This window comes from Eriocheir sinensis, chromosome 59 (assembly GCF_024679095.1).
Source record: "Eriocheir sinensis breed Jianghai 21 chromosome 59, ASM2467909v1, whole genome shotgun sequence".
Taxonomy (NCBI): domain Eukaryota; kingdom Metazoa; phylum Arthropoda; class Malacostraca; order Decapoda; family Varunidae; genus Eriocheir; species Eriocheir sinensis.
This window is the reverse complement of record NC_066567.1, coordinates 2,189,524-2,216,974: the sequence shown is the minus strand read 5'-3', so window position 1 is coordinate 2,216,974 and position 27,451 is coordinate 2,189,524. Positions and strand designations below refer to the sequence as shown.

At 45.5% G+C, this 27,451-nt stretch overlaps 1 protein-coding gene across 11 annotated transcripts in view; it reads right to left on the bottom strand.

Annotated features, from left to right (window-relative positions):
* Positions 1 to 12,150: 12,150 nt before the first annotated feature.
* LOC126985362 (beta-1-syntrophin-like) overlaps positions 12,151 to 27,451 on the bottom strand; it is a 28,037-nt gene continuing 12,736 nt past the window's right edge. For 3 of the 11 annotated variants that reach the window (XM_050840136.1, XM_050840137.1, XM_050840134.1), the window contains 6 exons: positions 26,332 to 26,565; positions 25,126 to 25,343; positions 23,591 to 23,718; positions 22,709 to 22,902; positions 21,894 to 22,087; positions 12,151 to 21,282 (listed from right to left, as the gene is read on the bottom strand). In XM_050840136.1, coding sequence (XP_050696093.1) covers positions 21,190 to 21,282; positions 21,894 to 22,087; positions 22,709 to 22,902; positions 23,591 to 23,718; positions 25,126 to 25,343; positions 26,332 to 26,565 — 1,061 coding nt within the window. In that variant the 3' untranslated portion in view covers positions 12,151 to 21,189. The remainder of the gene's footprint in view (positions 21,283 to 21,893; positions 22,088 to 22,708; positions 22,903 to 23,590; positions 23,719 to 25,125; positions 25,344 to 26,331; positions 26,566 to 27,451) is intronic. The other 8 variants (XR_007738646.1, XR_007738647.1, XR_007738644.1 and 5 more) reach the window with 8 other exon arrangements.

Sequence of the window (27,451 nt, the reverse complement as noted above, 5' to 3'; positions counted from 1 at the left end):
GAAGAAGGGAGGGGATGGGAAAGGAAAGGGAAGGGGGATTAAGGAAGAATAAGGGAGAAGAAAAATTGAAGGGAGGGAATGGAAGAGAAGGGAAGACGCGTGAAAGAGAGGGGAAAGGGGAAGGGAAAGGAAGAAGGAATAGGATGGGAAGGGAAAGGGAAGGGAAGATATGGAAGAGTAGGGGAAGGGCTCTGTCCTATCACCCACTCTCTTCCTGTTATTCATCAATGATCTTCTTTCCATAACAAACTGTCCTGTCCACTCATACGCCGACGACTCCACTCTGCATTATTCAACTTCTTTCAATAGAAGACCATCAAAACAGAAAGTACACAACTCCAGACTGGAGGCTGCAGAACGCTTAACCTCAGACCTTGCTATCATTTCCGATTGGGGCAGAAGGAACCTTGTGTCCTTCAATGCCTCAAAAACTCAATTTCTCCACCTATCAACTCGACACAATCTTCCAAACACCTATCCCCTATTCTTCGACAACACTCAGCTGCCACCTTCTTCAACACTAAACATCCTCGGTCTATCCTTAACTCAAAATCTCAACTGGAAACTTCATATCTCCTCTCTCGCTAAATCAGCTTCCTCGAGGTTGGGCGTTCTGTATCGTCTCCGCCAGTTCTTCTCCCCCGCGCAGTTGCTATCCATATACAGGGGCCTTGTCCGCCCTCGTATGGAGTATGCATCTCACGCGTCGGGGGGCTCCACCCACACAGCTCTTCTGGACAGAGCGGAGGCTAAGGCTCTTCGTCTCATCAGCTCTCCTCCTCCTACTGATAGTCTTCTACCTCTTAAATTCCGCCGCGATGTTGCCTCTCTATCTTCTATCGATATTTCCACGCTGACTGCTCTTCTGAACTTGCTAACTGCATGCCTCCCCCCCTCCCGCGGCCCCGCTGCACACGACTTTCTACTCATGCTCATCCCTATACTGTCCAAACCCCTCATGCAAGAGTTAACCAGCATCTTCACTCTTTCATCCCTCACGCTGGTAAACTCTGGAACAATCTTCCTTCATCTGTATTTCCTCCTGCCTACGACTTGAACTCTTTCAAGAGGAGGGTATCAGAACACCTCTCCTCCCGAATTTGACCTTGCTTTTGGCCACCTCTTTTGATTCTTTTATGCGAGCAGCGATTAGCGGGCTTTTTTTATTAGTTTTTTTTGTGTGTGTGCCCTTGAGCTGTCTCCTTTGTTGTAATAAAAAAAAAATCTCTCTCTCTCTCTCTCTCAGGTAAAAATAAAATTAATCAAGCTTTTTTAAATATGTCGGTTTCTCTGTCTGTCTGTCTGTCTGTCTGTATGTATGTATGTATGTATGTATGTATGTAAGGAGAATGGATGAAAGGAGAGGTCAGAATGGAGGAAGATAGAGAGAGGATAAGACAGACAGACAGACAGACAGACAGACAGACAGACCCGGCTAACAGTGTCATTCTGTTGGAGTGGGGAGGGCTAAAGATGAGTGGTCGAGAGAGAGAGAGAGAGAGAGAGAGAGAGAGAGAGAGAGAGAGAGAGAGAGAGAGAGAGAGAGAGAGAGAGAGAGAGAGAGAGAGAGAGAGAGAGAGAGAGAGAGAGAGAGAGAGAGTTGACAGCACACCGCCCTTTAAGTTTTCGAATAAAGCAACAATTTGGAGCCTTCCCCCAACATGGATCCAAGACAAAACACAAACAATAAAAAGAAGTTTGAAAATTTCCTCAAAACACCCAAAAAAATTATCATACAGAAAAAAAAAGATAAAGAAGCAGGCAACGAAAAAAATGAAAGAACGGATAAAACTAAAAAAAAAAAAGAAAAATAAGTAAATGATTGAAGAAACAGCGAGACAAAAATAAAGTAACACAAACAGAAAAAAATACGAAAAACTTATACAAACAAAAATAAACGAAAGAAAAAACATAGGTAACAAAACAGCGAAAAAAATAAACAAATAAACGAAAGAAAACAAAGTAAAAAAAAAAATAAACAAACAAATAACGAAGGAAAAAAACAGAGGTAAAAAAAAACGAAAAACTTAAACAAACAGAAAGAAACGAAAGAAAAAATGAGGTAAAAAAAAACGAAAAAAATAAAAATAAACGAAAGAGAAAACAGAAAAAAATAGACAGCGAATTTTTTTAACAAACAGATGAATCGAAAATGAAAAAAGATATATCGTAATTGATGATGGTGGTGGTGGTAGTGGTGGTGGTGGTGGTGGTGGTGATGATGATGATGATGGTGGTGGTGGTGGTGGTGATGATGATGGTGGTGGTGGTGATGATGATGGTGGTGGTGGTAGTGGTGGTAGTGGTGGTGGTGGTGGTGGTGATGATGGTGGTGGTGGTGGTGCTGGTGGTGCTGGTTAGTTAGCGCAGAGAGTATCAATAGCTTCAAGTCTTCATTGGATAAGTACTTGAGGGATATAAGATTTTACTGACCCTTTTCGTATGTTTCAGGCACACTGCAGCACGGCGCCAACCTGACGACTTAATAATTTCCCCCACAGCTCAGGTCACCAATAGCGTAAGTTAAGGGTAGTAATTTCCTCTTATTTCTCTCTTTACGGTAAAATTTCCATGTCCCTTTCTTCCTTAAAGGCACATGGTGTTCTCTTCTAACTATTTCCCGCCGACACATTGCCGAAGGGAGAGGTGGGTGGGGAGGAGCCTTCACCTATTCTATCCTGTCTTACCACACGTAGATTACTAGTAGTAGCGGTAGTAAACAGACACCCTCGCCATAGACCGACAGGTCTTCTGGTGTCTGTTCTTCCTATGTATTCCGATGTATATTCAATTATTTTTTCCCCTTTCCTTCAGTTTATCTTCTTTTTTCCTTCCTTCCCTCCTTCCTTCCTTCCTCCCTTCCTTCCTACTCTTCTCCCCTTCCTTCTCAAATGATCTCCTTTACCATCCCTTTATCAATCTTCTTTTCACTCATTGTATTTCTCTCATTCCATCTCTAAAGCTTTTCGTCCGACTTCTGCCTCTACTTCCTTCTTTCCTTATTCCTTTTCTTTTGTATGCCCTTGATTTTCTACCTTCGTCCACTTCCCTCCTTCCCTCCTTTCCTTTCATTTATATCCTTCCTTTACTCTATCTTAATTTCCATCTTTTATTCTTCCTTTTCCCATTTTATCCAATTCACCTTCTCATTTCCTCCGTTTCCTTCTATTTCCTCTTAACTACTTCAGCTCCATTTTGCTCTTATCTACGTTATGTCTATTTTCATCTTTCTCCCATGTTCTTTTCATTCTTACCTAATCACTTCTTTCTCTATTTACATTACCTTTCGTCATTTCAATCCCTTTCCTTCACTTCTCATCTCCCTTTCCCATTTCTTCCTAACCCCTGTCTTCCTTCCTTCCCTTTTCCTCGTCCTTTCTCTTCTCCTTTCCCATTCTAAATATTCCTACTCTCTTCGTCTTCTCTTCCCTCCCTCTCTTCCTCCTTTTCCTTCACTTCTACTGTCCAACTTCCTTTCCTTCCTCATACACTTCTTCAAATCTTCTTTCCTCCTCCTTACTGCTTTCCTTCCTCCTCCCTTCTTTCCTCCTACTCTCCCTCCTTTACCTCACCTGTCCCTATAATCAGTAGTTGCACAGGTGAGCGAAGAAAACAGGAAAGGTACTCAACTAAATGTTCCGCTAGGTGCCTTTGATCAGTGTGTGTGTGTGTGTGTGTGTGTGTCGGACAAAGCGGGCAGCAGGGCGAGAGCGAACGGACGGAAGGAAAGAAAGGAGGAAAGGACGGAAGAGAAGGGAAGGAACTAAAGGAGGGAGGGAAGAGGGAGGGAGAGAATGCAGATGATAATGGCTGTTGCATTGTTTGGAAGCTGGAGCAAGAAGGGGGGGAGGGGGAGGAGGAGGCGGAAGAGGAGGAGGAGGAGGAGGAGGAGGAGGACGAGCAAGAGGAGGAGGAAAACGACAGACGAGTAGGAGAGCTTGTTGGTGATGAAAGAAGAAGAAGAAGAAGAAGAAGAAGAAGAAGAAGAAAAAGAAAAATAAGAAGATAAACAGGAAAAAAAGAAAGAATGACTGAAAGAAAAAAGAAAAGAAATAATAAAAGAATGAAAAAAGAAAAGGAGAAAGAAGGAAGAAAAGAAGGAAGAAGGAAATAAAAGAAAGAAAACAGAATATCAAAGGAACACAACAAACCAATAGAGATATGGATGTGAGCGAACGCTGACGCGGAGAACAACATGAACAAGAAGAACAACAAGAACAAGAAGGAAGGAGGAGGACGCGGACTAAATGAAGAGCGTATCATTAAAATTTTTGATGAGCATGAATATAAATGGGGCAGTTTTATGGACACTTTAATTAACCGAAGAAAGCACATGACGGAGGAGAGAGAGAGAGAGAGAGAGAGAGAGAGAGAGAGAGAGAGAGAGAGAGAGAGAGAGAGAGAGAGAGAGAGAGAGAGAGAGATGAAAGAAGTTTAAAAATAAATAGATAAAAATAAATAGACAGCGCGATTGACATAGATAGAGGATAGACAGAGATAATGTTAAAGATACATAGATATAGATGGATAAATAGAAGAGAGAGAGAGAGAGAGAGAGAGAGAGAGAGAGAGAGAGAGAGAGAGAGAGAGAGAGAGAGAGAGAGAGAGAGAGCACACACTAAACTACAATCAAAGCCAAGAGGAAGCGAGTGACCATTTATTTGTTTATCTCGACGTGTGAGCGAAAATTTGTGGTGCGGAAGATAACATCAGTAATTTAGCCCGGAGTCGGAGTCGGAGTCGGAGTCGCAACTTTAAAATTTCCCGGAGTCGGAGTCGGAGTCGGAGTCGGAGTCGCAACTTTAAAATTTCCCGGAGTCGGAGTCGGAGTCGGAGTCGCAACTTTAAAATTTCCCGGAGTCGGAGTCGGAGTCGGAGTCGGAGTCGCAACTTTAACCTTTCCCGGAGTCGGAGTCGGAGTCGGAGTCGCAACTTTAAAATTTCCCGGAGTCGGAGTCGGAGTCGGAGTCGCAACTTTAAAATTTCCCGGAGTCGGAGTCGGAGTCGGAGTCGCAACTTTAAAATTTCCCGGAGTCGGAGTCGGAGTCGGAGTCGCAACTTTAAAATTTCCCGGAGTCGGAGTCGGAGTCGCAACTTTAAAATTTCCCGGAGTCGGAGTCGGAGTCGGAGTCGCAACTTTAAAATTTCCCGGAGTCGGAGTCGGAGTCGGAGTCGGAGTCGCAACTTTAAAATTTCCCGGAGTCGGAGTCGGAGTCGGAGTCGGAGTCGCAACTTTAAAATTTCCCGGAGTCGGAGTCGGAGTCGCAACTTTAAAATTTCCCGGAGTCGGAGTCGGAGTCGCAACTTTAAAATTTCCCGGAGTCGGAGTCGGAGTCGGAGTCGCAACTTTAAAATTCCCCGGAGTAGGAGTCGGAGTCGCAACTTTAAAATTTCCCGGAGTCGGAGTCGGAGTCGGAGTCGGAGTCGCAACTTTAAAATTTCCCGGAGTCGGAGTCGGAGTCGCAACTTAAAAATTTCCCGGAGTCGGAGTCGGAGTCGGAAAATTTTAACTCCCGACTCCACACCCCTGCATTCATGGTCCAAAAGCCTTGTCAAACTATCACACTAGGCTCACAAAACTACCCATGGAAACACTAACACAACCTCTATGAAAGCCTTGCCAAACGTGACTACCTATGTGGACCCCGAAATGTTCCAGAATATGAAGCTCAGTGAATATGGTATCAAAATCCTTCCCGTGTGTTACCTTAATGAGTGCACTTCCATTACCTTCACCTGTCCCTCTCCGGCGTGTTAGGACGAGCACAAGGAGCCTCACCCGCTGGTAGTAGCAATAGTACCTAGTAATTAATATTCAGTAATTAATATTCAGGAGCAGTTAGTAGCGGGCTTTTTTTTTTTTTCTTTACGCCCTTGAACTGTCTCCTTAGCTGTAAAAAAAAAAATAGTAATCGTAATAGTAGTTGTAGAAATTGTAATAGTAGTAATAGTAATCGTAATAGTAGTTGTAGAAATTGTAATAGTAGTAATAGTAATCGTAATAGTAGTTGTAGAAATCGTAATAGTAGTAATAGTAATAGTAATAATAATAGTAATAGTAGTAATAATAGTAATAATAAAGCAAATGACCTGAACACAACAAGAAAAGAACATGATAAATAAGGAAAAGGAGAAAATAAAGAGAAAGAGAGAATTCAACTCTGAGAAAAGCATTGCGATCCGTTTCTCCTCCTCCTCCTCCTCCTCCTTCCCCGGACTCCTCCTCCTCCTCTTCCTCCTCCTCCTATTCCTCCTTCTTCTTTTTCCTCCTCCTCCTCCTCCTCCTCAGCCATTATGAAAGACCGACAGACAGACTCGACACAAAACACGGTCTGATTTCCCTGCAGCCGCCTTCAAGAGAGAGAGAGAGAGAGAGAGAGAGAGAGAGAGAGAGAGAGAGAGAGAGAGATACCTCCTCCTCAAGTAACCCCAAGAGGATACAGCCTCCAGAGGGCGCTAGGAACTGCCTCGAGCGTTTGTTTACACACACACACACACACACACACACGTTCATACATACACTTGGGCATACACACATTTACATATATAGATAAACAGACAGAGATAACTGGATAGGCAGATAGAAAGATACATAGATAGATAGATAGATAGATAGATAGACAGATAGATAGACAGATAGATGGATAGATAGATAGACAGGTAGGTAGATTGATAAATATGAATAGGGATAGATGAGTATATAGATGGATAAATAAATAGATAGATAAGGATATGAACAGAAATAGACAGACAGACAAATATAGGCATAGATAGTTTATAGACAGCAGGACACACGGTACATGATAAGCAAAATAAAGAACGATAGATCATCGAAGGCCCACCCGCGTTACCAGACTGCACACACACACACACACACCTCATAACAATTGCAAAAAAAACATCAATAAATACCGGTTTTAACAATATCTTTAATTGGAAATCGTTATTTGTGCGGTTACGAGAGTTTTTACTATCAAGTCAATGCAATAATTTGGTAACATTAGGACCAAAGTACAGTCCTGCAACAGATGAAGAGTCTCAGAATAACAACTGAAAAGGCTGAAAGAAGCACCACATTACCACACACACTATTAAAAGCTTTGCAAGCCTCATACATGTGGTTAGTTAAGCGTGGCGTGCAGCACGGAGGAGAAAAAATGTTAGTTCTTGTTCCGCAGGTTGAGAGTTGTTGCAGTGTGTGCGTGTGTGTTCTAGCTGCCATTTTGTCTGCATGGCGACGCTGAGTGGACTGTGGTATATCTCAAGCAGTGCTGACCTAGCTGGTGTCTTGGTCTTGTTTAGTGGGTACAGACTGGTGTTATGGACGCGCTGGTATCTCGTTTCCTACTTAACCACCTGCTCTTCTCTTGACGTATATGTATTCAAAAAAATTTGAACCTTCCGGAAAGCCAAAGATAAGAGTGAAGAGATCAAAACAACGGTGAAAATAGTCATGAAATGTGTGAGTCATAAAGAAATGAGAAACACACTGCCATTTCCAAACACGGCGTATGCGTTTTGAAAACCTCTCATGTTTCACTGCGCTTCCTGGAACCTGGAGGCTGTGAGAAAGGTTTGCAGAGCACTGAGGAGTGAAGAAAAAGTGGAAAATGAAAGGATTGCGAAGAAAGGAGATAAATGGAGAAGGAGGTAGAGAAGGGAGAGAGAGAAGGAAGAAACTGAGGAAGGAAGGGAGAAGTGGAGCAAAGTGTGTTATACAAGATGACGGTGCGTACCGCCCCACACTCTTGCATTTTACACCTAAACCTTGGCTCAGTGTGTAGTGCTGCCTCTATGAATATCCGGTGCATATGGCGTCTTCCTCCCTGATCTGAACATGCGCGAGCTGTCCAGGTTTTATTTACAAACGGCTCATTCACAGCAGCAAGTTTTTTAATAGATTATATATAATAAGCTTTCCTATTTTCTCTTTTTTTCTCCTATCTCCTCAAGAGTCCTTTTTTGATTCTCCGTCAGGTTCAATGGATACACGCCTAATAATAGCTGACATATAAGGCACATTTCAGCCTGAACTGAGGAGACAAAAGACAAACCATAAGATACTGAATAACCTAATCACAAGCCACAAAAAAACTCAAAAGCAGTGAATGAAATTATTGTAAACAAAGATTGCACATGTGCATATCAGGGAACAGCTCATGATGGTGGGAAATCTCGTGACATCACACCGGAAAAAATAATAATTGCCGACCATAAGAGCCAAACAAAAAAGCCTTCTAGCACCACAGGCGAAACGTAATTTTTCTACGCGAAAAAATAGTCAATATTTAGCACTTTGACTGAACCGTTTGGTGTTGAGTTATTTAGGAGCACTTTGACTGAACCGTTTGGTGTTGAGTTATTTAGGAGGGAGTTATGTCTCCTCTCATTATATTTATTTTTCTCTTTTCGTTCAGGTACAGGAGAGGCTGTAATTGAACGGAAAGAGGAAAGTAAAGGGAATGAGGGGAAACATGACTCCCCCCTAAATAATTCCATACCAAAGGGGAGACTCAGTTATTTGTACCGTCAGGGCCTACAGGTGTGTGGTGGTGCTGTACCGTCAGGGCCTACAGGTGTGTGGTGGTGCTGTACCGTCAGGGCCTACAGGTGTGTGGTGGTGCTGTACCGTCAGGGCCTACAGGTGTGTGGTGGTGCTGTACCGTCAGGGCCTACAGGTGTGTGGTGGTGCTGTACCGTCAGGGCCTACAGGTGTGGTGGTGTTGTACCGTCAGGGCCTACAGGTGTGTGGTGGTGCTGTACCGTCAGGGCCTACAGGTGTGTGGTGGTGCTGTACCGTCAGGGCCTACAGGTGTGTGGTGGTGGTGCTGTACAGGTGTGTGCTGAGGCTGACGCACCAACACGTGTGGCGCCATGACCGACACTCGGCTCGCAGCGCCACAGAAGCCGCCGCTCCGAGCACGCGAGGCGGCCGATACTCGCCCTGCAGGGACGCCCGGGCAGGTGTGTGTTCCCGGGCACTAGATCAGCATAATATATTCTGTTGATCTAGCCCGGGCACTCACCTGGTGCACCTGGCGGGGGAGGAGCGCCTGTCCTTCCTGTGGGTGTCGCGACGGATGGAAGACGTGGAAGTTTTCACCGCGAAGACGCTCCACACACTTACCCGGGACGCCGCCATGGCAGCGCTGGGCCATGGCCGCCAACCCCGCCGTTGCCGCCGCCGCCAGGTCTACCAACCCCACTTTCTTTTTCTTTTAATTCTCTCCTTGTGTATTTTTATAGAGATAGGTAAATATTGAAGGAAATGGAGTTAGAAATTACATTATTGACGGCTACTACCTCTGCCAGCATGAAGGCGGCTTTTCACCTGACAATTCCTGGTCGGCCATTCAGCCGCGACGTGCTGCCGGCTGCATTGTTGGTCTGGGTCTGGGTCTGGGAGCCCTCCTCGCGGCACGTTCTCTGCAGCTGATCGTGTCCGTCTTGTATTGCCGACTGGCGGCTGGGTAAACAACATGTGGCGCCAATAAAACAAGAAATGACAGATGCAGATAACAAGATTTGGAGCCGGGAGACCGAGGTGGCATTGCTAGAGGAAGTGAGGCAGCATCGACACTTGTGGGACCCACAAGATAAGCTCTACAAGAAGCAAAGTCTGCGCAAAACAACTTTTGAGAGAGTGGCAGCAACATTGCGGGGAATGTTTATCTCTTTATCGAAGGAGGTAAGGAACGATTATTTTCGTGTATTATATAATCACACTATGTAATGCCTGGGGGTTGGCATGGCATGTTCCTCCCTTCTCCTTTGTTGTCAAATGCAAAAATCAATCAATCAATCAATACTACTTATGATAAAACTCGTTTACATTAAGTATTTCTACAATATTAGGCTAATGGACCAAACTCATTGTGGTTTTAGGATATGGTAGTAGCCTTTTGGGGTGTCTGGGATGAATTCATGCCCTTGCATTTACCTGCAGTTTACGTCTTAATGCTCCCGGCGGCTCCTCCCGCGTCTGAACGTACTCCGAGAGCACCAGCCGGTCTAGCCGCTAGATCGTCGCGGCTGTATTGCCGGCCAGGAATTGCCAGGTGTAAAGCCGCATTTAATTATTAAGCTAAAAGGCTTCAGTCATGGCCATGCCTCTGGGACTGAAGGTCTCCTGCCAAACCAAGGTGCAGCGTTTTGAGCCTTGCTGGATGAAGGCCTGTTATTTTTTTTTTTAAATAAGCACTTTTAGGGGCATTTTGAGGCCGATATAGAAAACATTGTGGGGACTATATAGCCCCCCCGAAATACGGCTCTGTGAATGAGTCAGAATGACACAGTTCAGTCTGCCCATGCATGTGGTGGGGATGGATCGAGGTCACCAAAAGCTTCACATACCTTGGCAGTACTGTAGTGTATATAACACTGGGGGTCTCACCAGGAAGTCACTCAACGGATTGGCCTGGCCGCGGTGTTGTGGCCGAGTGTGTGGCGTCGACGATATTTATGCAGGCGGACAAAGATTCGAGTCATTATGTCGTTTGTCCTCCCTGTCTTACTGTGTGGCTGTGAAACAGGGACGCTGTATAGTGACTTAATAATTAGAGACGCGTGTCGATGCCTTTGGTACCAAATGGCGTTGCAGGATCATGGGGTATGGCTGGAATGACTTTGTGTTGAATCAGCGACTACTCCATGAAACTGAATCTAGGCCTGTTACCAGTTTAGTCCGTGAACGCCAACTCCAGCTACATGGGCACGTGGCGCGCCTCCCAGACGGTGATCCTGCGCATAAGGTTGTTTTTGTACGAGACAACCTGAGTGCAGACCATGCAAGGGGACGCCCACGTAACTCATGGATGGGTCAAGTCGAACGACCGCTGGGAAAGACTTGAGATGGACAGGACAGCTGCGTCGAAGCTCGATCGAGAGAACCGCTGGAGTAGAGGCGGCGAGTGAGTGAAGCGACGCTCCCCCAGACGTATGCTCCCCATGGCTGCCAATCCTGCCTCTGCCGCCCGTTGGCCGTACAAGAGCAAAGGCAATAATGAAGGAAATTTAATTACAGATTACATTATTGGTAGCTATTAACTCTGCTGGCAGTTCTTTGAACTCGTCCCAACCTTTAATTAATTTACCTAATTACATCATACATTTGACTATACTGAATAACTACAACTTAATTTCAGATACTTATATTAGTTTTATTGATCCTGCTCTTTAATATAATTTCCAAAAACTATTAACTCCTTAACTTTCTCCTCGACAAGGACCTCGATCCGTTTTTTTATTTTTTTTTTTTCTTTATTAGTTTCCTGTCCCTCGAGTGTCCAGTCTCGCTGTGAACGTCCTATCTATTTTCTGTTTTATACCTTCTGGTGAGCAGCCTCCCCTTGGGTCTGTTTCAATTAGTTATTTCCCCTCTGCCACTTGTCTGCCGTCCTCCCTCCCGCATCACTATCACACCGACCAAGGAGGTATAACCCTTGGCCCTGACCACTGCCACCTTGATTTTAATTAACTTCATCATGCCTTCCACCTTTATTTGTTTTTCAACCGTATGCAATTGTTCTTGTTCACTGCAGTGATTCCTGGCCCTGATCTCTCTCTATTTTTTTCCCACCTCATTACCTATATAAGTATTTCTAAACAGGTAATCCATCTTTGTAGGTAGTACGTTCACAATTATACATGAATAAAAAAGTAAAGAAGTAGCCTATATAAGTGAGATATTTTGGGGACCTGCTTCTTGATCTTCCCTTCTTTTAAGATGGATCGTTGAGTTGATGCAGCACACAGGTAACACTAACATATAAGTAACAGTACTACACACCACGGCTGACTAACCCTGCTGTCTCTCCTTTATAAGCAGCCCTTGAGCCGCCTCCGTCTCCTGAACACTCCGCGGGGAATGGGACAAGTAATGAAAAAAGTCTAAGAGAAAATAGTGTCATTTATTTTCAACCCTCCACTCCTCTCTCTCTCTCCTCGCTCTCCCTCCCTCCCCCCCTCTCCCACGACATCAATGAATACCGACAAAAATACAGTAGTAGTAGTAGTAGTAGTAGTAGTAGTAGTAGTAGTAGTAGTAGAAGTAGTAGTTGTTGTTGTTATTGTTTCGTCCTGTTAATGCAGCTGTAGTGATCATGGTGGTAGTAGTGATGATGGTAGTAGTAGTAGTTTTAGTAGTAGTACTAGTAGTAGTAGTGGTAGTAGTAGTAGTAGTAGTAGTAGTAGTAGTAGTAGTAGTAGTAGTAGTAGTAGTAGTTGTTGTAATGGTAGCAGTAGTAGTAATATTAATCTCATCATTGCTTTTAATACAAAAATAATAACATTGATGATGATAATAATAATGATAATAATAATAATAATAATAATAATAATAATAATAATAATAATAATAATAATCATGAATTACAATACAAATAATCACATTTACAATGTTTGATATTTTACCTCAATATACTATGAATACTTTTTTCCACTGCAAAGTAAACTTACAAGCCCATGAATACCTAATTCCGTCACCTGCTTGCTCCACCAGGCCGAACCACGTAAAGAGATGACAGCCGGAGACAAATATGCAAACCCAAAGGCTCACTACAGTTTCCATGGCCATCAAGTAACAAAAACAGTTTACAGATAGATTGATACACCAGTTTGAAGTCTACTTTTCCAACATCATGTTCATTCAACAACCAAAAATGACAAAGGAAATTCATTTAACTTTTAAACACAACAAACCAAGCTGTCAATCAGAAACAATAATATTCACATTTATAAGAGCCAGTAAAGGAAAGGTTGAACATTTCATCCTTGTTTCCAGTCTCCTAAAACTCATGTTCAAGGGACACAGCCTTGGCCATGTGGACACAAACCAAGACCACTAACACACAGTAATGTGGCCATGACCCAATATTCTGAGGAAAATTGTATTGTACTGTTTCCATCTTTCAACAAGCAAGACAAACATTTTCTGTCATCACCACCACTGCCACAACCACCACCACCACCACCACATTACCTCACCCCTAACCTTCCTCCCTCCCTCTCCACCAAGCTGCCTTTGTTGAAAATGATTCCATTCTTTTGTAAGATAATATTATCTTGATTCATAAAATGAGAAATCCATGCTTTTGGAATGTACTGCCGCATTAATGCCTGTTTAACACACCTGTACATCCTCACACAGTGATTGTCATGTCACATCACTTTACTCTGTAACACTGATCTACTGTTTCCTTCTTCACTAACATGTGAGCAACAGTTTGGTTTTAGATTCCACATAATGCACAGTGCCATCAGTCAACCCAGTCATGTATACCCAAAATAATCAGAGGTAATATAGAATAGTAGTCAAATTGGAATTTCAGATCCTCAGAATCAACCCAAATGCACCAATTTTTTTTTTCTCAAAACTTTTCTGGGAACGCCCCCAGACCCCAGCAGTCCATGCTGATGGCACCCTCCCCGCCCCCCCTTTAAGACAACTGAGGCCACTGAAGCAGCTCTGAAGTGATGAATTACTGACCTTGTTTGTCCTCTCACTACACACCACGCCATCACACTCACAAGAGTGTACAGCATCCTTGAAACAATCTACATCTAATACTTCCCCGTTTACTGTACATCTAATTCAAACTTCTTTTCACCTCTCTGATTAAGCTTAAAAATTCACTCAAAAGTTAAAAAATGATGCTCGGCAATCAGAAAAATCCAAAATTCAATAGCAATTTACAAGTTTACATTTTTAGCTTTTTTTCATCACAAATTCAGCATTGTGACTGGCAGCTTTAGCATGGAAAGACTCATGGAAGCTCCACCTTAAGAATACACTAGAACTAATTACCTCTGTTTTTCCATGCTAAACCCCATCCACACACCTCTCCTCTGGATACAGGTGACAAGACAAGGCTTTCTCTAGTGTCAGCAAAGAGTGGGCGGCCCTCTAACGGGACCCAAAAAGAGAGTGACTGAAGGAGACGCGACCATAAACTTGAACTCAACAACTGTGAGAAAGGAACTCACTCACTGACAACAGTGCAAGAACTACACTTGTACTCTGCTCAAATCAACTTGACAAATATGCTCTGCCATGTCAGCCCAACAGCCGTCAGTAAGACTCAACCTTTCCCAGCATCCACCAGGCCCACACAGCCTCATTTGAGGAGGGTGCATGGCTTCCTTGTGGATTGGCTGGTGAAAAACACTTAATGAGGAAGGGGGCGGGGCTTATATGCCAAGTTCATTTGAACAAGGTACAGACATCAGCTCACCTACCCCTTGAGCCAGCCCCATGCATGGCCTGTGCCAAAGGGAAAACAAGCCAAAGGAACACACCGCAGCAGCCTCATATGATTGTCGTGGCGAGGACAAGACAGCTCTCACTACCCCCATCACCCCCATCCCTGCCCCCCAACACCACCCCAGCTCTACAGCTCACCTGACCTACACTACTGGTGCTGAGTTACCCTACACACACACTGGACTACAAAAACGTTGCTGTGGGACTACGCTGTGTGGCCACGTACACATCTACACATGCCCCGGAGACAAAAGGGTGGTGACGGTTTGTTTTATCTCGTTGGTGAGCTAACAAACACCGGCTGACTCGCATACAGCTCTGGCCTTGGTGGGACTTAACAGCTAAACCAAAGGTGCAGGGACTCAGCTTCATAAAAGTGCAAAGGTACAAACTACAAGCAGGTCGCCAAAGGTGTGCAATACAGCTCCAGACAATGCAGCAACTTCACGTGTCCTAGACCAGAGTGGAGAAATAATGATCAAAAAGAAACTCCATTAGTGAACAACACCAGCCTGGGAAAGCTCCCCACACACACACGCACACACATATCTGTACTGCAAAATGGCAAGTGTTGACTGACTCTAAGCCTCAGTAAAGTAGTACCAAAAGACTTCATCTAACATTATTCAAAGATAGAAAAGGCAATTGCCCAAAGCACACACCAGCACTGACACATACACACAGACACACACACACAAGTGGAGGCAACTTTTACAGCACACAGCAGGAACACTTTACACCTGGCCTTCGTCGATGCTTCTTGCTTTCCATGACACGTAACAACAATAACACCCACCAAAAAGCACATGTAAGTTGACATTCTTTTCCAGATAATTTTTTTTTTTCCAAAGACAACTTTCTTTCACTTTTGTTGGCATAGTTTTCCACAGACAACTCTCTTTCACTTCTTCCACAAGCAACTTTTTCACTTCTTTTCCACAACAGAGCCTGTAGTGTGGGAGCCTGTGGGTGGCTGCCGGGCTCTGAGCTGTACACCGGCAGCAGCAACATGTACCAGGAGCTCAACAAGAGTAGGTTCCGCCACGTGTTCCCACCGTGTTACCTCCACCTTAAAACAGTATAAAATGCTAGAGGAGGGAAGAAGATGATGATGATGATGCGGGGCTAGGGTTGCCTTGGGCCGTAGATAGGTGCATCCTCACACCCACCAATAATCTGTGCGCTGGACTAGCATGGCTGTGCACTGCGGGTCTGTGTGAACACCGAGACAGTAGTGTACGTATACGACACCCACACCGTCATGCAGATTATAACACCGTTTGAAATCACGTACATTGATTAACGACACAGCCGCCTCCCAAAGACTCGAGCCACGCACAAAGACGCAGTAGTCATGGTACAGAGTGGTTCCTCCAGTCCCTTCAACGCTATGCTTACCCATGCAAAGGCTTGGTTTATTGCAGGCCTAAACATCGTGCTATTTACAGGGATGCACACACAACACAGACGCACGAGAGCCCTGCCAAGCGGACGAGGAAGCTCTCAAAACTAGGGGTGAATGAGAGGCCTGGAAGAATACTTGCCAAAAAGTTTCAAAAGGCAGGAAATGGCTGGACTGCTTGCTCTGAGGCACACAACACAGACAAGAGCAAACGGTGAGTGAGACAAAGATTAAGACAGTGGTGCGTATGCTCTCTTGTCTTCTCTCTCTCTGTCTCTCTCTCACACACACACATGAACAAACACCTCCAGTATATGACCTTACCATACTCTTGTTAAACTCAGACCAGCAAATTATAATACTGAATGATGTTGTACTAAATTTGCCTTTCCTAAAGTACCACGGTGGAATCTGACCCAAAGAAACAAGAAACTCATTAAAATCATGTGCCACAAAACCCCATTCACAAGTGCTTCCACATTACTTTACTATTTTTTTCAAGAAGTATTACAAGGAAAAATATTCTTTCTCCTTTTCCTGCTGACCACACTAACACAAGCTGACCTGCATCCCCTCTAATGACTGACCCTATTTCATACAGATGGCAGCTTCTTGCATTGTTTTGGGGGACACATTACTCTACTTTTTTTTTTTCAAGAGGTATTACAAGGAAAAATATTCTTTCTCCTTTTCCTGCTGACCACACTAACACAAGCTGACCTGCATCCCCTCTAATGACTGACCCTATTTCACACAGATGGCAGCTTCTTGCATTGTTTTGGGGGACACATTACTCTACTTTTTTTTTTTCAAGAGGTATTACAAGGAAAAATATTCTTTCTCCTTTTCCTGCTGACCACACTAACACAAGCTGACCTGCATCCCCTCTAATGACTGACCCTATTTCACACAGTGGCAGCTCTTTGCATTGTTTTGAGGGACACATTTTAGGGAGGAGCTCTTTAGTACAAGGGCAGGAAGGAACTGAGGTTGTGTCAAGAGAGAAACATAATAACTATTCAAATTAATGAGGGGGTTAAAGGGAAGCTGAAAAGAACGGAGAGGGCTTTAACCCGGTAGCAGCGACGGGCCTAATTTGTGCCATGATATTTACCCCCAAAAATGGATGATACATAATCTGATCACAAATGCTTTGATATATAATATGAAATGGTTTGTGTGAGGGGTGATTTTTTCTCATTTTTCTCACTAGGAGGGACCATTAAGAAACATGATCCCCGCTGCTACTGGGTTAATCCTTCCTCCTCCCCCCCTTGGTGCTGCCACTGACTCCACAAGACAGGCTACGAATGGAGGCTTGAATGAGAAAACTAAGAAAAGAAAAAAGAAAAGAATGCCGTACACATGACCCCCACACCAACACCTCTCTCTCCACACTTTGCACAACCATGCCCATAGAGTTTTCTGTTAATACAGCCCATACACACAGGCACACCCACATGCACGTTTGCAATATATACATAAATACATAACATACATACATATATATATTAGGCAGAACTATAACAAAAGGCTTACATGAAATATTTGGTTCTCGCAATAAACGAATAGACTATGTGCTCTATATATGGAAAGGTGGACCGGTTAGGTGTGAAACTAAGGATTAAACAAACTATACGATATATCATAATACAAGGAAGAGCAAAGAAAATAAACTCCCAAACACAAACATACAAAAGTAATAATGGTAAATCTCTCTCACACACACAAAAAAAGAACAAAATCCAAAATATACACAGGTGGCTATAATAATAATAATAATAATAATAATAATAATAATAATAATAATAATAATAATAATAATAATAATAATGGACACACACCCTTCACCCTCATCCTTGCCTTCACAACAGAACTACTGATGAACACCCTCAAGGAAGTTTTTTTCTGCAAATCTTCAAAGGAAAGACAAGATAAGACAGTGATTACCCTCCTTTGGCATCCCCTGACTGCCTGACCGACTGGCTCCTCACACCTCGGCCGCCCCAGTCAGTCCCAGGGCGGCAGGATACAGGCGTGCGATGAGAAGGGAGAGAGAGAGCAGCGCAAGGGCAGCAGCATCTCTGTCTCGTGATATGTGATTGGTTAGGAACAGGATCCCCTTCCTCCCCCGACAAGTGGCCACCAATGAGCCAAAATCTCAAGAAATACAGCAACCAAAACACAAAAGAAAAGGGGAAAAGGACAGTTACAGAAAGCCTACACCCACTAGTCAGACGAACCAAACCAACACACTGTCAGTAACTTGGAAAACATTGCAGATGAAAACAATGGGAAAAGGGTGAAAAAGAGCTTACAATCCCATTAGTCAGAAGCATTAAGTGTAAGGGAGAAAAGAAAGTTTGCACTCCATGTTAGTCTGACGAGGACAAAAATACTGTTCACACTCATTAATCTGACACACACTTGAACCTTTCCCTAAGAGTGTGAGAAGAAAATAAAGTACACACTCTCATCAATCTGCAATCTGACACACACTTGAACCTTTCCCTAGGAGTGTGAAAAGAAAATAAAGTACACACTCTCATCAATCTACAATCTGACACACACTTGAACCTTTCCCTAAGAGTGTGAGAAGAAAATAAAGTGCACACTCTCATCAATCTGACACACACTTGAACCTTTGCCTCAAATAATGAAGTTAGTAAGAGTTGATCTGGAAAAAAAAAAAAAAAAATCATCATTCATAATCAACAGTGAATGACCGAATAAACGAATGACCTAAGCTATGATGCATCCACAGAAGGATAAATCTTTTCATCAGTTACACGTTTAAATAGAAAAAAAACAAGAAATCCCCGTCTGCCGCACATTCAGAAAGCAACATGGACAGTCTTTTTTGATCTTGGTTTATTTACACTTCCTCTCATGCCCTGGCGACCACACAAGCAACAGCGGCAGGAGACAGACAAACCATCACGCCGCCAGACACCCAGACGCAGGACCAGGAGACTCCACAGCCAGCCACACATACCACTGGTGGCTCAAGACTCCCTCCAACACAAACCTCTGGAACCACACCACCTGCCATCCCTAAACAGACACCACTGGAGACTCTGGACTGCCACAACTGACACCTCTACACTCATACACCGGCACCACTGGAACATTCACACCACTGGCACCTCTGTACCGACACCACTGGACTGCCCAAACTGTCACCACTGGCCTTCCCTACACTGACATCTCTGGCACCTCTGGACCCACACACCTGGTGCCTCTGGACTCCCACCACTGACACCACAGTAGCACCTGTCTGGACAGATAAAAAATGACAGGACAAATGAAGGACAGTCACCCCAACACACACACTCACTCCCTCACCCTGACACACACTCTACATCCAGTCTCTCTAGGGTAATGGTGGGCAGCCTTACATAGCCCCCACACAACACCCTAAACTCCCTCACCCTGACACATTTACACTCGCCTCAACATTGGCTCTTTCAGTCCCCCATAACATCCTAAACTCTGACTCCCTCACCCTGACACACTCACACTCTCCTCAACCTTCAGTCTGTGAGGGAAATGGTGTAATGCCTCAAACAACCTCCTCACAACACCCCAGCATACTCACTCACTCCCAATCCCGAGACAACACACTCGCCCCCAATGGAACGCATAACACACACACAAACACACACACACACTCCTTCCCTCACCCTGGTCATCCACATTTGCCTCAGTGCTCATCCCTACCGGAGGACCAGTGGGTGGCATTACACAGCCCCCACAGACCAAAGGGCAACCGGACACAGCATTTAACATTTGCACAGTTTAATACTCATGTGGAAAAAGCTTCATGTGTGGAATAGGTACATCTGGATTCCATTTCTAGCTCTATTAACTGCAATTTTCTCTGTAGCCGATGTTTGAGAAGCAGATTGTGAGCTTTTATTTTCTGTATAGCTTCTCCTTTATCCGTAGAGAAAAAGAAATCAAATTGGTGTCTCTGGCAACTAATCCCTTACACAGAAGATTTTTTTTTTTTTTTAGCCGTAATACTTTCTTATTCCCTCATACCTTCTCTTTTCCCCTCATACTTTCTTTTTCCCCTCATATGTTCTCCTTTTGCCCTCATACTTTCTCCTTTTCTCATTAAAAAGGATAACTGAATCTGATACATATACTGATGACTTCAGGCAAGGGCAGAGCTACAAGAATCCACATATATTCCACACAGAAGCTTTCCTCTCATCCTGTACTTGGCTGCACCACACTCACAAGTACTCAGAACTATACTCAGTCACTCCTCAACCACAACAAACCAGCCCCATAATTACAGAAACTCATCTCTCAGCTCCTCAACACACATATAATCTTACAAACTCTGTTCTTGGCTCTTCAACACACAGACAATGTTAAAAACTTATCTTTCAGCTCAACACACAAGTAATCTTATAAACTCATCTCTCAGCTCCCCAGTACACACATAACGCCATGAACACCTGCACTGAGTTCCCCACGACAAGAACTTTTTGAACCGCCACACAAGGGAAACACAACAGTTCTAAAGCACTTGGGCAAGAACCTTCTGGTGTCTGGCTCCCTTCACCACTGGGAGGAAATCACTTCAGGAAGAAAAATTCAACATAAAAAGTCTAAAGAAGAGATACTTAAGGACTGATTTTCTTTGACAGGTGTACCTCCACCCAGCCACACCAGTACATCCTCCTCTCTTGGCCTGGAGCAGTGCATCCAGGTCCTGCCACACCCACAGACACGCCGGCGAGTGGGGATGGCCGCCAAGGAACAAGAACCAGCTCATGGCCTCCCCAGCTCTTGCTTCCTGAGTTGGGTTGCTGGGAGAAGGGCAAGAAGGGGAGCACTGAAAGAGTCCTTACTGGGGCATTCTGGCAATTAAGCACACTGGCACTGTCTCTCTCCTCTGTGGCACCATCCTGCAACACTGGTGGATAGCTCACAAGGAACAGCAGGAAACATCCTCTCACTCACAGGGAGCAAACACACTCCACACACTCCTTGCCATGGTGTGCCAGGGAGGGCCCAGGTGACGGTGGGGAGCAGTAACCAGTGTCAGGGTGAGGGCCAACTGCCCGCTCCAAACGCCCCAAAACCTGCACTCAGGGACACCCAAACATGCAAACAGGGACCAAGCACTTTCCATGACTCTCACCAAGACCCTGAGTGGCCTCTAACTTACATCCCAACTGGGCTTGGCCGGCGCCGCCGCCGCCGCTGCTCCTGGTGGCGGCGGCGGTGGTGGCGGTCGTGCTGCTACTGGTGGGCATGGCTTGGATGCCTCTGCTGGGACCCTGCCTAGTCTGAGGGGCAGCCGGGGCTCAGACTGGCTCAGGGGGCGACCCTCACCATGGGAGGACGGTCTGGGGGGTACAAGGGGGGGTCCTGGGCGGGGGACTTTGGTGAGGTTGGTGAGACTGGTTGGCTTGGGCCTGGCCGGGTGGTCTGGCGGGGCAGGGTTGCTGGGCTTCCTGGGCAGCAGCGGCCCCACAGGCTTGGTGACGGCCGACGGCTCCACACGTCGTCAGGAGGTGAGGGTCTGCTGGTGCACCTTGGCCGAGAGGAAGGTGTGCAGGATGAAGACAAACGGCTTGGGGTTGGTCTTGAGGTCCAGTTCCTGTACAAGGCAATGTGTTACCCGGGGTCTGTTCCCTCACACACCTGTCTACCTCCCATGCTGTTCCCTCACACACCTGCCTACCTCCCATGCTGTTCCCTCACACACCTGTCTACCTCCCACGCTGTTCCCTCACACACCTGTCTACCTCCCATGCTGTTCCCTCACACACCTGTCTACCTCCCATGCTGTTCCCTCACACACCTGTCTACCTCCCATGCTGTTCCCTCACACACCTGTCTACCTCCCATGCTGTTCCCTCACACACCTGTCTACCTCCCATGCTGTTCCCTCACACACCTGCCTACCTCCCATGCTGTTCCCTCACACACCTGTCTACCTCCCATGCTGTTCCCTCACACACCTGTCTACCTCCCATGCTGTTCCCTCACACACCTGTCTACCTCCCATGCTGTTCCCTTACATAGATGACCACCCCACACACCTGTTTAACCCTACACTGACTAGGCCATCCACTCTCTCACACAGCTTTTCCCTATCACTAGAGTCCTTCTACCACACTATCTACTCACACACACACAGCTCTCAACCTGTCCTTACACTCCTACACTAAGCTATCCACACACACACACACACACACACACACTCACCACTTCCATGTCACCATCAAATCGGAGCCAGATCAGCCGTGTGCCGTCATCCGAACTCATGACCAGCTTGTGGAAGGGCTGCGTCCAGAGCACCCGCCCCCGGCCGCCCCCCGCCCCCTCATGAGTGGCCAGAAGGGTGAAGCCGTCCTCGTGGTGGAGCACTAGCTTGGCCTCCACTCCACGCCACTCACAGTCTGGGGGAGGAGTGGCAAGGTAGGGAAGGCTGATGAAGGACAGATACAGGAGACAGGACCATTTAAGTGTAGCTCAGGCCATGTATACTAAACCTATTTATTTTTATTTTTATAAGAGCGGCGAGTAGCGGGCTTTTTTTTTTTTTTGTACTCTTTTTGTTGCCCTTGAGCTGTGTCCTCTGATGTAAAAAAAAAAAAAAAAGGGTAAACATAACTAGGTAAACACACACACACACACACACACACACACACACACACACACACACACACACACACACACACACACACACACACACACACTCAGCATCACACACAACCATAAAAGTATAATTCTGGCCCTGTACTCGACAAAACAGGTTAAATACACTCACAGACCACACAGAACCATACAAGTGTACCTCAAGCCCTGTATACAAGAACTAGGTAAACATACACAAATGAACCACACAGGACCATACAAGTGTAGCTCAGGTATACAACTAGGCAAACACACACACACTTAGAACCACACAGAACCTTACAAGTGTACCTGAAGCTCTGTATACATGAACTAGGTAAATACACCCACCCATCCACCTACATCCACACCCACCCACACCCACACCCACAGCCCAGACTCACAGCAGGCCACTTCCTTCTGCCTCTGCACAGCGTTGTGGGCGCCCTGTACCAGCACCTTGACCCACGTGGCAAGGTCGCGGTGGGTGTCGTGCTGGAACACACTCATGGACACGCCCTCCTGGGTCCCACAGCGCATGGTCATCGTGATGGGCTCGCTGCCTCCCAGGGAACCCTTCTGTGTCGAGTTGACGATCCTTCAGAGGGGAAGAGAGTGAATGGTGTTACTCAAGTCAGATCTTTTTAACTCGGTAGCAGCAGGGATCATGTTTCTTAATGGTCCCTCCAAGCGAGCAAAATGAGAAAAAATCACCCCTCACACAAACCATTTCATAATATATATCAAAGCATTTGTGATCAGATTATGTATCATCTATTTTGGGGGTTTATATCATGGCACAGATTTGGCCCGTCGCTGTTACATGGTAAAGTCACAAATTTGGCCCGTCGCTGCTACTGGGTTAAGTGTATGTAAACATGATATAGTATTTATGAGATGTAGTTCATACATAATTACTGCCTGATGTTGTTGGTATGTTGCAAGGTGACAGAGGCAAACAAAGAAGACCCTAGTAATAAGACATGAATGCCATAAGAGAAAGAACTGAACAAAGAGAAAACATTAAAAAAACTATGCAAAAACATAACAACTAAAATGGAAAAGATATTTGAAACATTTGAAACATTTACTAATAGCCTATTAGGTACAGTTACATATGTTGTTGTATGTACTGTTAGAGGCCAGCCTTTATATAAGCATAAGGTTTTCAGGCTGATTAGAGAACGATGAAACAGAACAAAAATATAAATCACTGAATACAGCGGAAATAGGGGAGAACAAGGGAAAGGAAAAAGGGCATGAGAGGGGAGGGAGTGCTGGCTCACCGGGTGGCCAGGAGCGGGTAGAAGACGAGGGGGTTGGCCCACGCCTCCTTGGTCCAGGGCACCTCTTGGAAGAGTATCATGTCGTGGTCCGTCACAGCACAGAACTGCGGCTCCCACTCATCCTTGCCCTGGGGAGGAGAAGGAGGAGGAGAAAAGAGAATGAGGAAGAGATCGTTAAGGAGCAGGAGGAGAAACAGAAGAGAGAAGGAGGAAGAGAAAGGGGTCAAAGAGAAGGAGAAGGAAAAGGTGAGAAAATGAGGAAGAGAAAGAGAAGGTTAAGGAGCAGGAGGAAGAAAAGGAGAGAAAATGAGGAGGAGAAAGAGATATCAAGAAACAGGAGAATTAGTATGAGAATCAAGACAAGGATGTTAATGAGGCCAAGATTAGAGAGGAGCAGGATGAAGGAAAACAAACAAGTGGAAGGGGAAGGATGAGAGGGAGAGGAAGACAGATATGAGAGGGAGAGGAAGAGGAGGAGAAGAGGATAGGAAGACAGGAGTGAGGATGTAGAGGTTAGGATCTTGTACCCACTTTCTGAGACAAGGTGGATAACTATTACACATTCCTTACACTGTTATGAATTTGGGGTTATGTCTTTGAGGTCTGAGGATGATCTTATAACCCAGCAAATACAGTACTGAAGGTGGCTCTGTATAGACCTAACAATACCCTTCTTGCTATAAAATCCTGTAACTCCTCTACCATCCATACCCATCCACCAGCCCATACAATACCTAACACCACATCCTCTACACCCACACACACATTAATACCACACCCACACCACCTTTCAGAACCAGTATTACCACACTAACAAACCTTCTAGTATCACACCCACCTTTCCCAGCCTCTCCTGACACCCTCCTTTCCTCAGCTTTCCTCACCCCCCAGCACCCATGTCACCCACTCCATAACACTCTTCCATCCAGGGGTGTGGAGTCGGATATAAAAAGATTCAACTCCGACTTCAAGAGATTTTAAAGGTTGTGACTCTGATTGCGACTCCCACTCCACCCTCCTTCCCCCTTCCCTTCCTCTGAATTTTAAGGTTGTGACTCTGACTCCCACTCCATCCTCCTCCCCCTTCCCTTCTTCTGTAGTAGGGTGGTAGGCAAATCAAACCCAGCCACAGCCCATCACACATATCGTAGAGGAGTCCAGTGGTATTTCTGTCAACTCCGACTCCACACTCTTGCTTCCATCCATTCCTAACCTCTCCCAACACCCTTTCCACAACATCCACTACCCAGCATCCACATCCCCCACCCCGTAGCCACCCTTCCTAGCACTCCTTACACACCTCCTGCCCTTTCCTCAGCTTCCACCACCCACATCATCTCTCCTTACAACCACTCCTGCTCTTTGACCTTTTCTTTCTCCTCCTCTTTCTCTCTCCTCCTCCTCCTCCTCCTCCTCCTTACTTTTTCTTTCTCTCTCATCTTCTCTTCTCTTCCTCCTCCTGCTCCTTAACCACTTTTTCTTCCTCATTTTCTCTCCTTTTCCTTTTCCTAACCCCCAATCACCCGATCACCCACCTGGTCTAGTTTCAGCTTGAGCCAGCCAATGTGGTGGATGGTGGCCTTGTCCAGCACGTCACCCAGGACTCGGTTGGCGTGGGCGAGGGCGGCTATGGTGAGGCGGTCCAGCGTGGAGTGCAGGGCGTTGTACCAGCTTATGATGTCTGCCTCCTGGGAACACCGCACCACCAGGCTGTGCAGGCGGTCGGGCGAGTGGAGCTCCAGGCTGCTGGGCTCTGTGGAGGATGTTGGTGTTAGTGGTTGGGGTATTGGTGGTGGTGGTGAATATGTTATGGACTGGGGTGGTGGTGGTTTCAGTGTTAGTGGTTGAGGTGGTGGTGGCAGTGGTGAGTGGTTGAGGCGGTGGTGGCAGTGGTGGTGGTGTTAGTGGTTGGGGTAATGGTGGTGGTGGTGGTGAGTGAGTGGTTGAGGCAATGGTGGTGGTGTTAGTGGTTGGGGTAGTGGTGGTGGTGGTGGTGGTGAGTGAGTGGTTGAGGCAATGGTGGTGGTGTTAGTGGTTGGGGTAGTGGTGGTTGTGGTGGTGGTGGTGGTGGTGGTGATTTTGGTAATGAATTTGATATTTTTACTTACTGAACACAATCTAGTTATGGCAAGTAAAGCATGATACTCTGGGATGATTTTATGACTGATGGAGGACAGTAATTAGGCATGACACTTATCAATAGTTTTATGATGAGAACAAAATGGGCAAACAAAGAAGTGAAGTGGATTTAAATGACAATGACGAGTGAAATATGATACTCTGAGATGATTTTATAACTTAAGGAAGATGGAAATTATGCAAGACACTTATCAATGGTTTTATGATGAGCTTAAACTGGGTAAACCAAGAAGTGAAGTGAGGCAAGACAGATTTAAATGATTTGGACGTGAAAGCAAGAAGGGAAGGGAGGTAGTCACTGAAGAAGCTCATGACAATCAGGAAAGTTTCACTAATACAAAAGACACAAAGCAAATCAAGTCTTAGGGTCATATTCTTAAACATTTCTGCACCCAGGAACACACACATGATAAGGCTTATGTAGGAGCTGTCGGCATTTCTATGGATAGTTTTATGTCTGAAAAAGTTTCTGTACCATGAACATAAAAAAAACACTCGTGATAACCTGATTAATCTCCTTCTCAGCCTTAGAAATGATTGCTGTGAGTCGAGGGGAAGCATCTGAGAAGACTGACCTTGTAAATGACCCCAAACTCACTCACCGTCACACTTGTAGTTCCTGGTGAGGTGGCAGAAGAGGAGCGGCACCGAGCGCGTGTCCGGCCCGTTGGTCATGACTGGTGACCGCCTCTCCTCGTCAGCCGCCAAAAACCCATTCTCAGCCCCTAAAAACCCCGACTGGAGCTCCCACCCGATATCGGCCATTACCGAGGCCTTGCGGAAATAGGGTGTCACCTCTCGGAGATACTTGACTGTAACATAGAACGAGGGGACCACTAGAAGCATCAAACAGTGGTCAAGGGGAGAGGGTGTTTGGTGTTTGTGGTTGTGGAAGTGGCAAACAATGTAAACAATTAGGTAATGTAAGGTTATATCACCCAACAACAACGACAACAGCAGCCCGAGCCACGCAAACGACAGGTGGGTGGAAGGCAGTGCGTCCCGAGTGGCGCAAGAGGACAGGAGGTTAGAAGGTTGTTTTTTTCAGGTTTCCCAGTCCAGAGAGGGAGTAGCCAGTGTCATACATCAAAGAGTCCAGGTTGAGGGGCGCCAGGTGGGTGGGGCGGGGAGTCCAGGTTGTCAGGTGCAGAGTGTGGGGCCGTGTGGGGTACGGAAAGCAGGCAGGCAGGGACGGTACATGCAGAGAGACAAAAACAGAAAAAAAACAAAATATGAGAAAGTAGTCAAAACAGTTTAAGGTAATCTACCCCCACCGTGCAGGTGGGTGGAAGGTTTTGCTCAAACTTAACCCCCAAGCTACAAGCACTGTACTCTACACAGCCACAGAGTAAGGTTGTCTGTCCACCTTGGGCTGTTTCAAGCACCCCAACAATACCTTACCGACACAAGCAATACCACAGACAGGATACAGCTACTAAGGCATGATAAGAGACATTTAGCAGCACACCAAAGTATGAAAATTCAGGAAAGTAATACCGAGATAATTTTTGTGTGTGCTTGTCATTCTCCATTTCACACCAAGTTTTTTTGCCATTAAGGTGAAAAAAATGCTCAGAAGTTAAGACTGATAGCCGGAAATTTCCCAACACCAGAGGAGGTCTGTCCCGAGAGGAGAGTGAATAAAGAAAAAATAATGATAATAATTAAGAGTTGGAGTGATGCAACGGCAGGAAATAGCTTCCAAGTTAGGCTTGAGCAAAC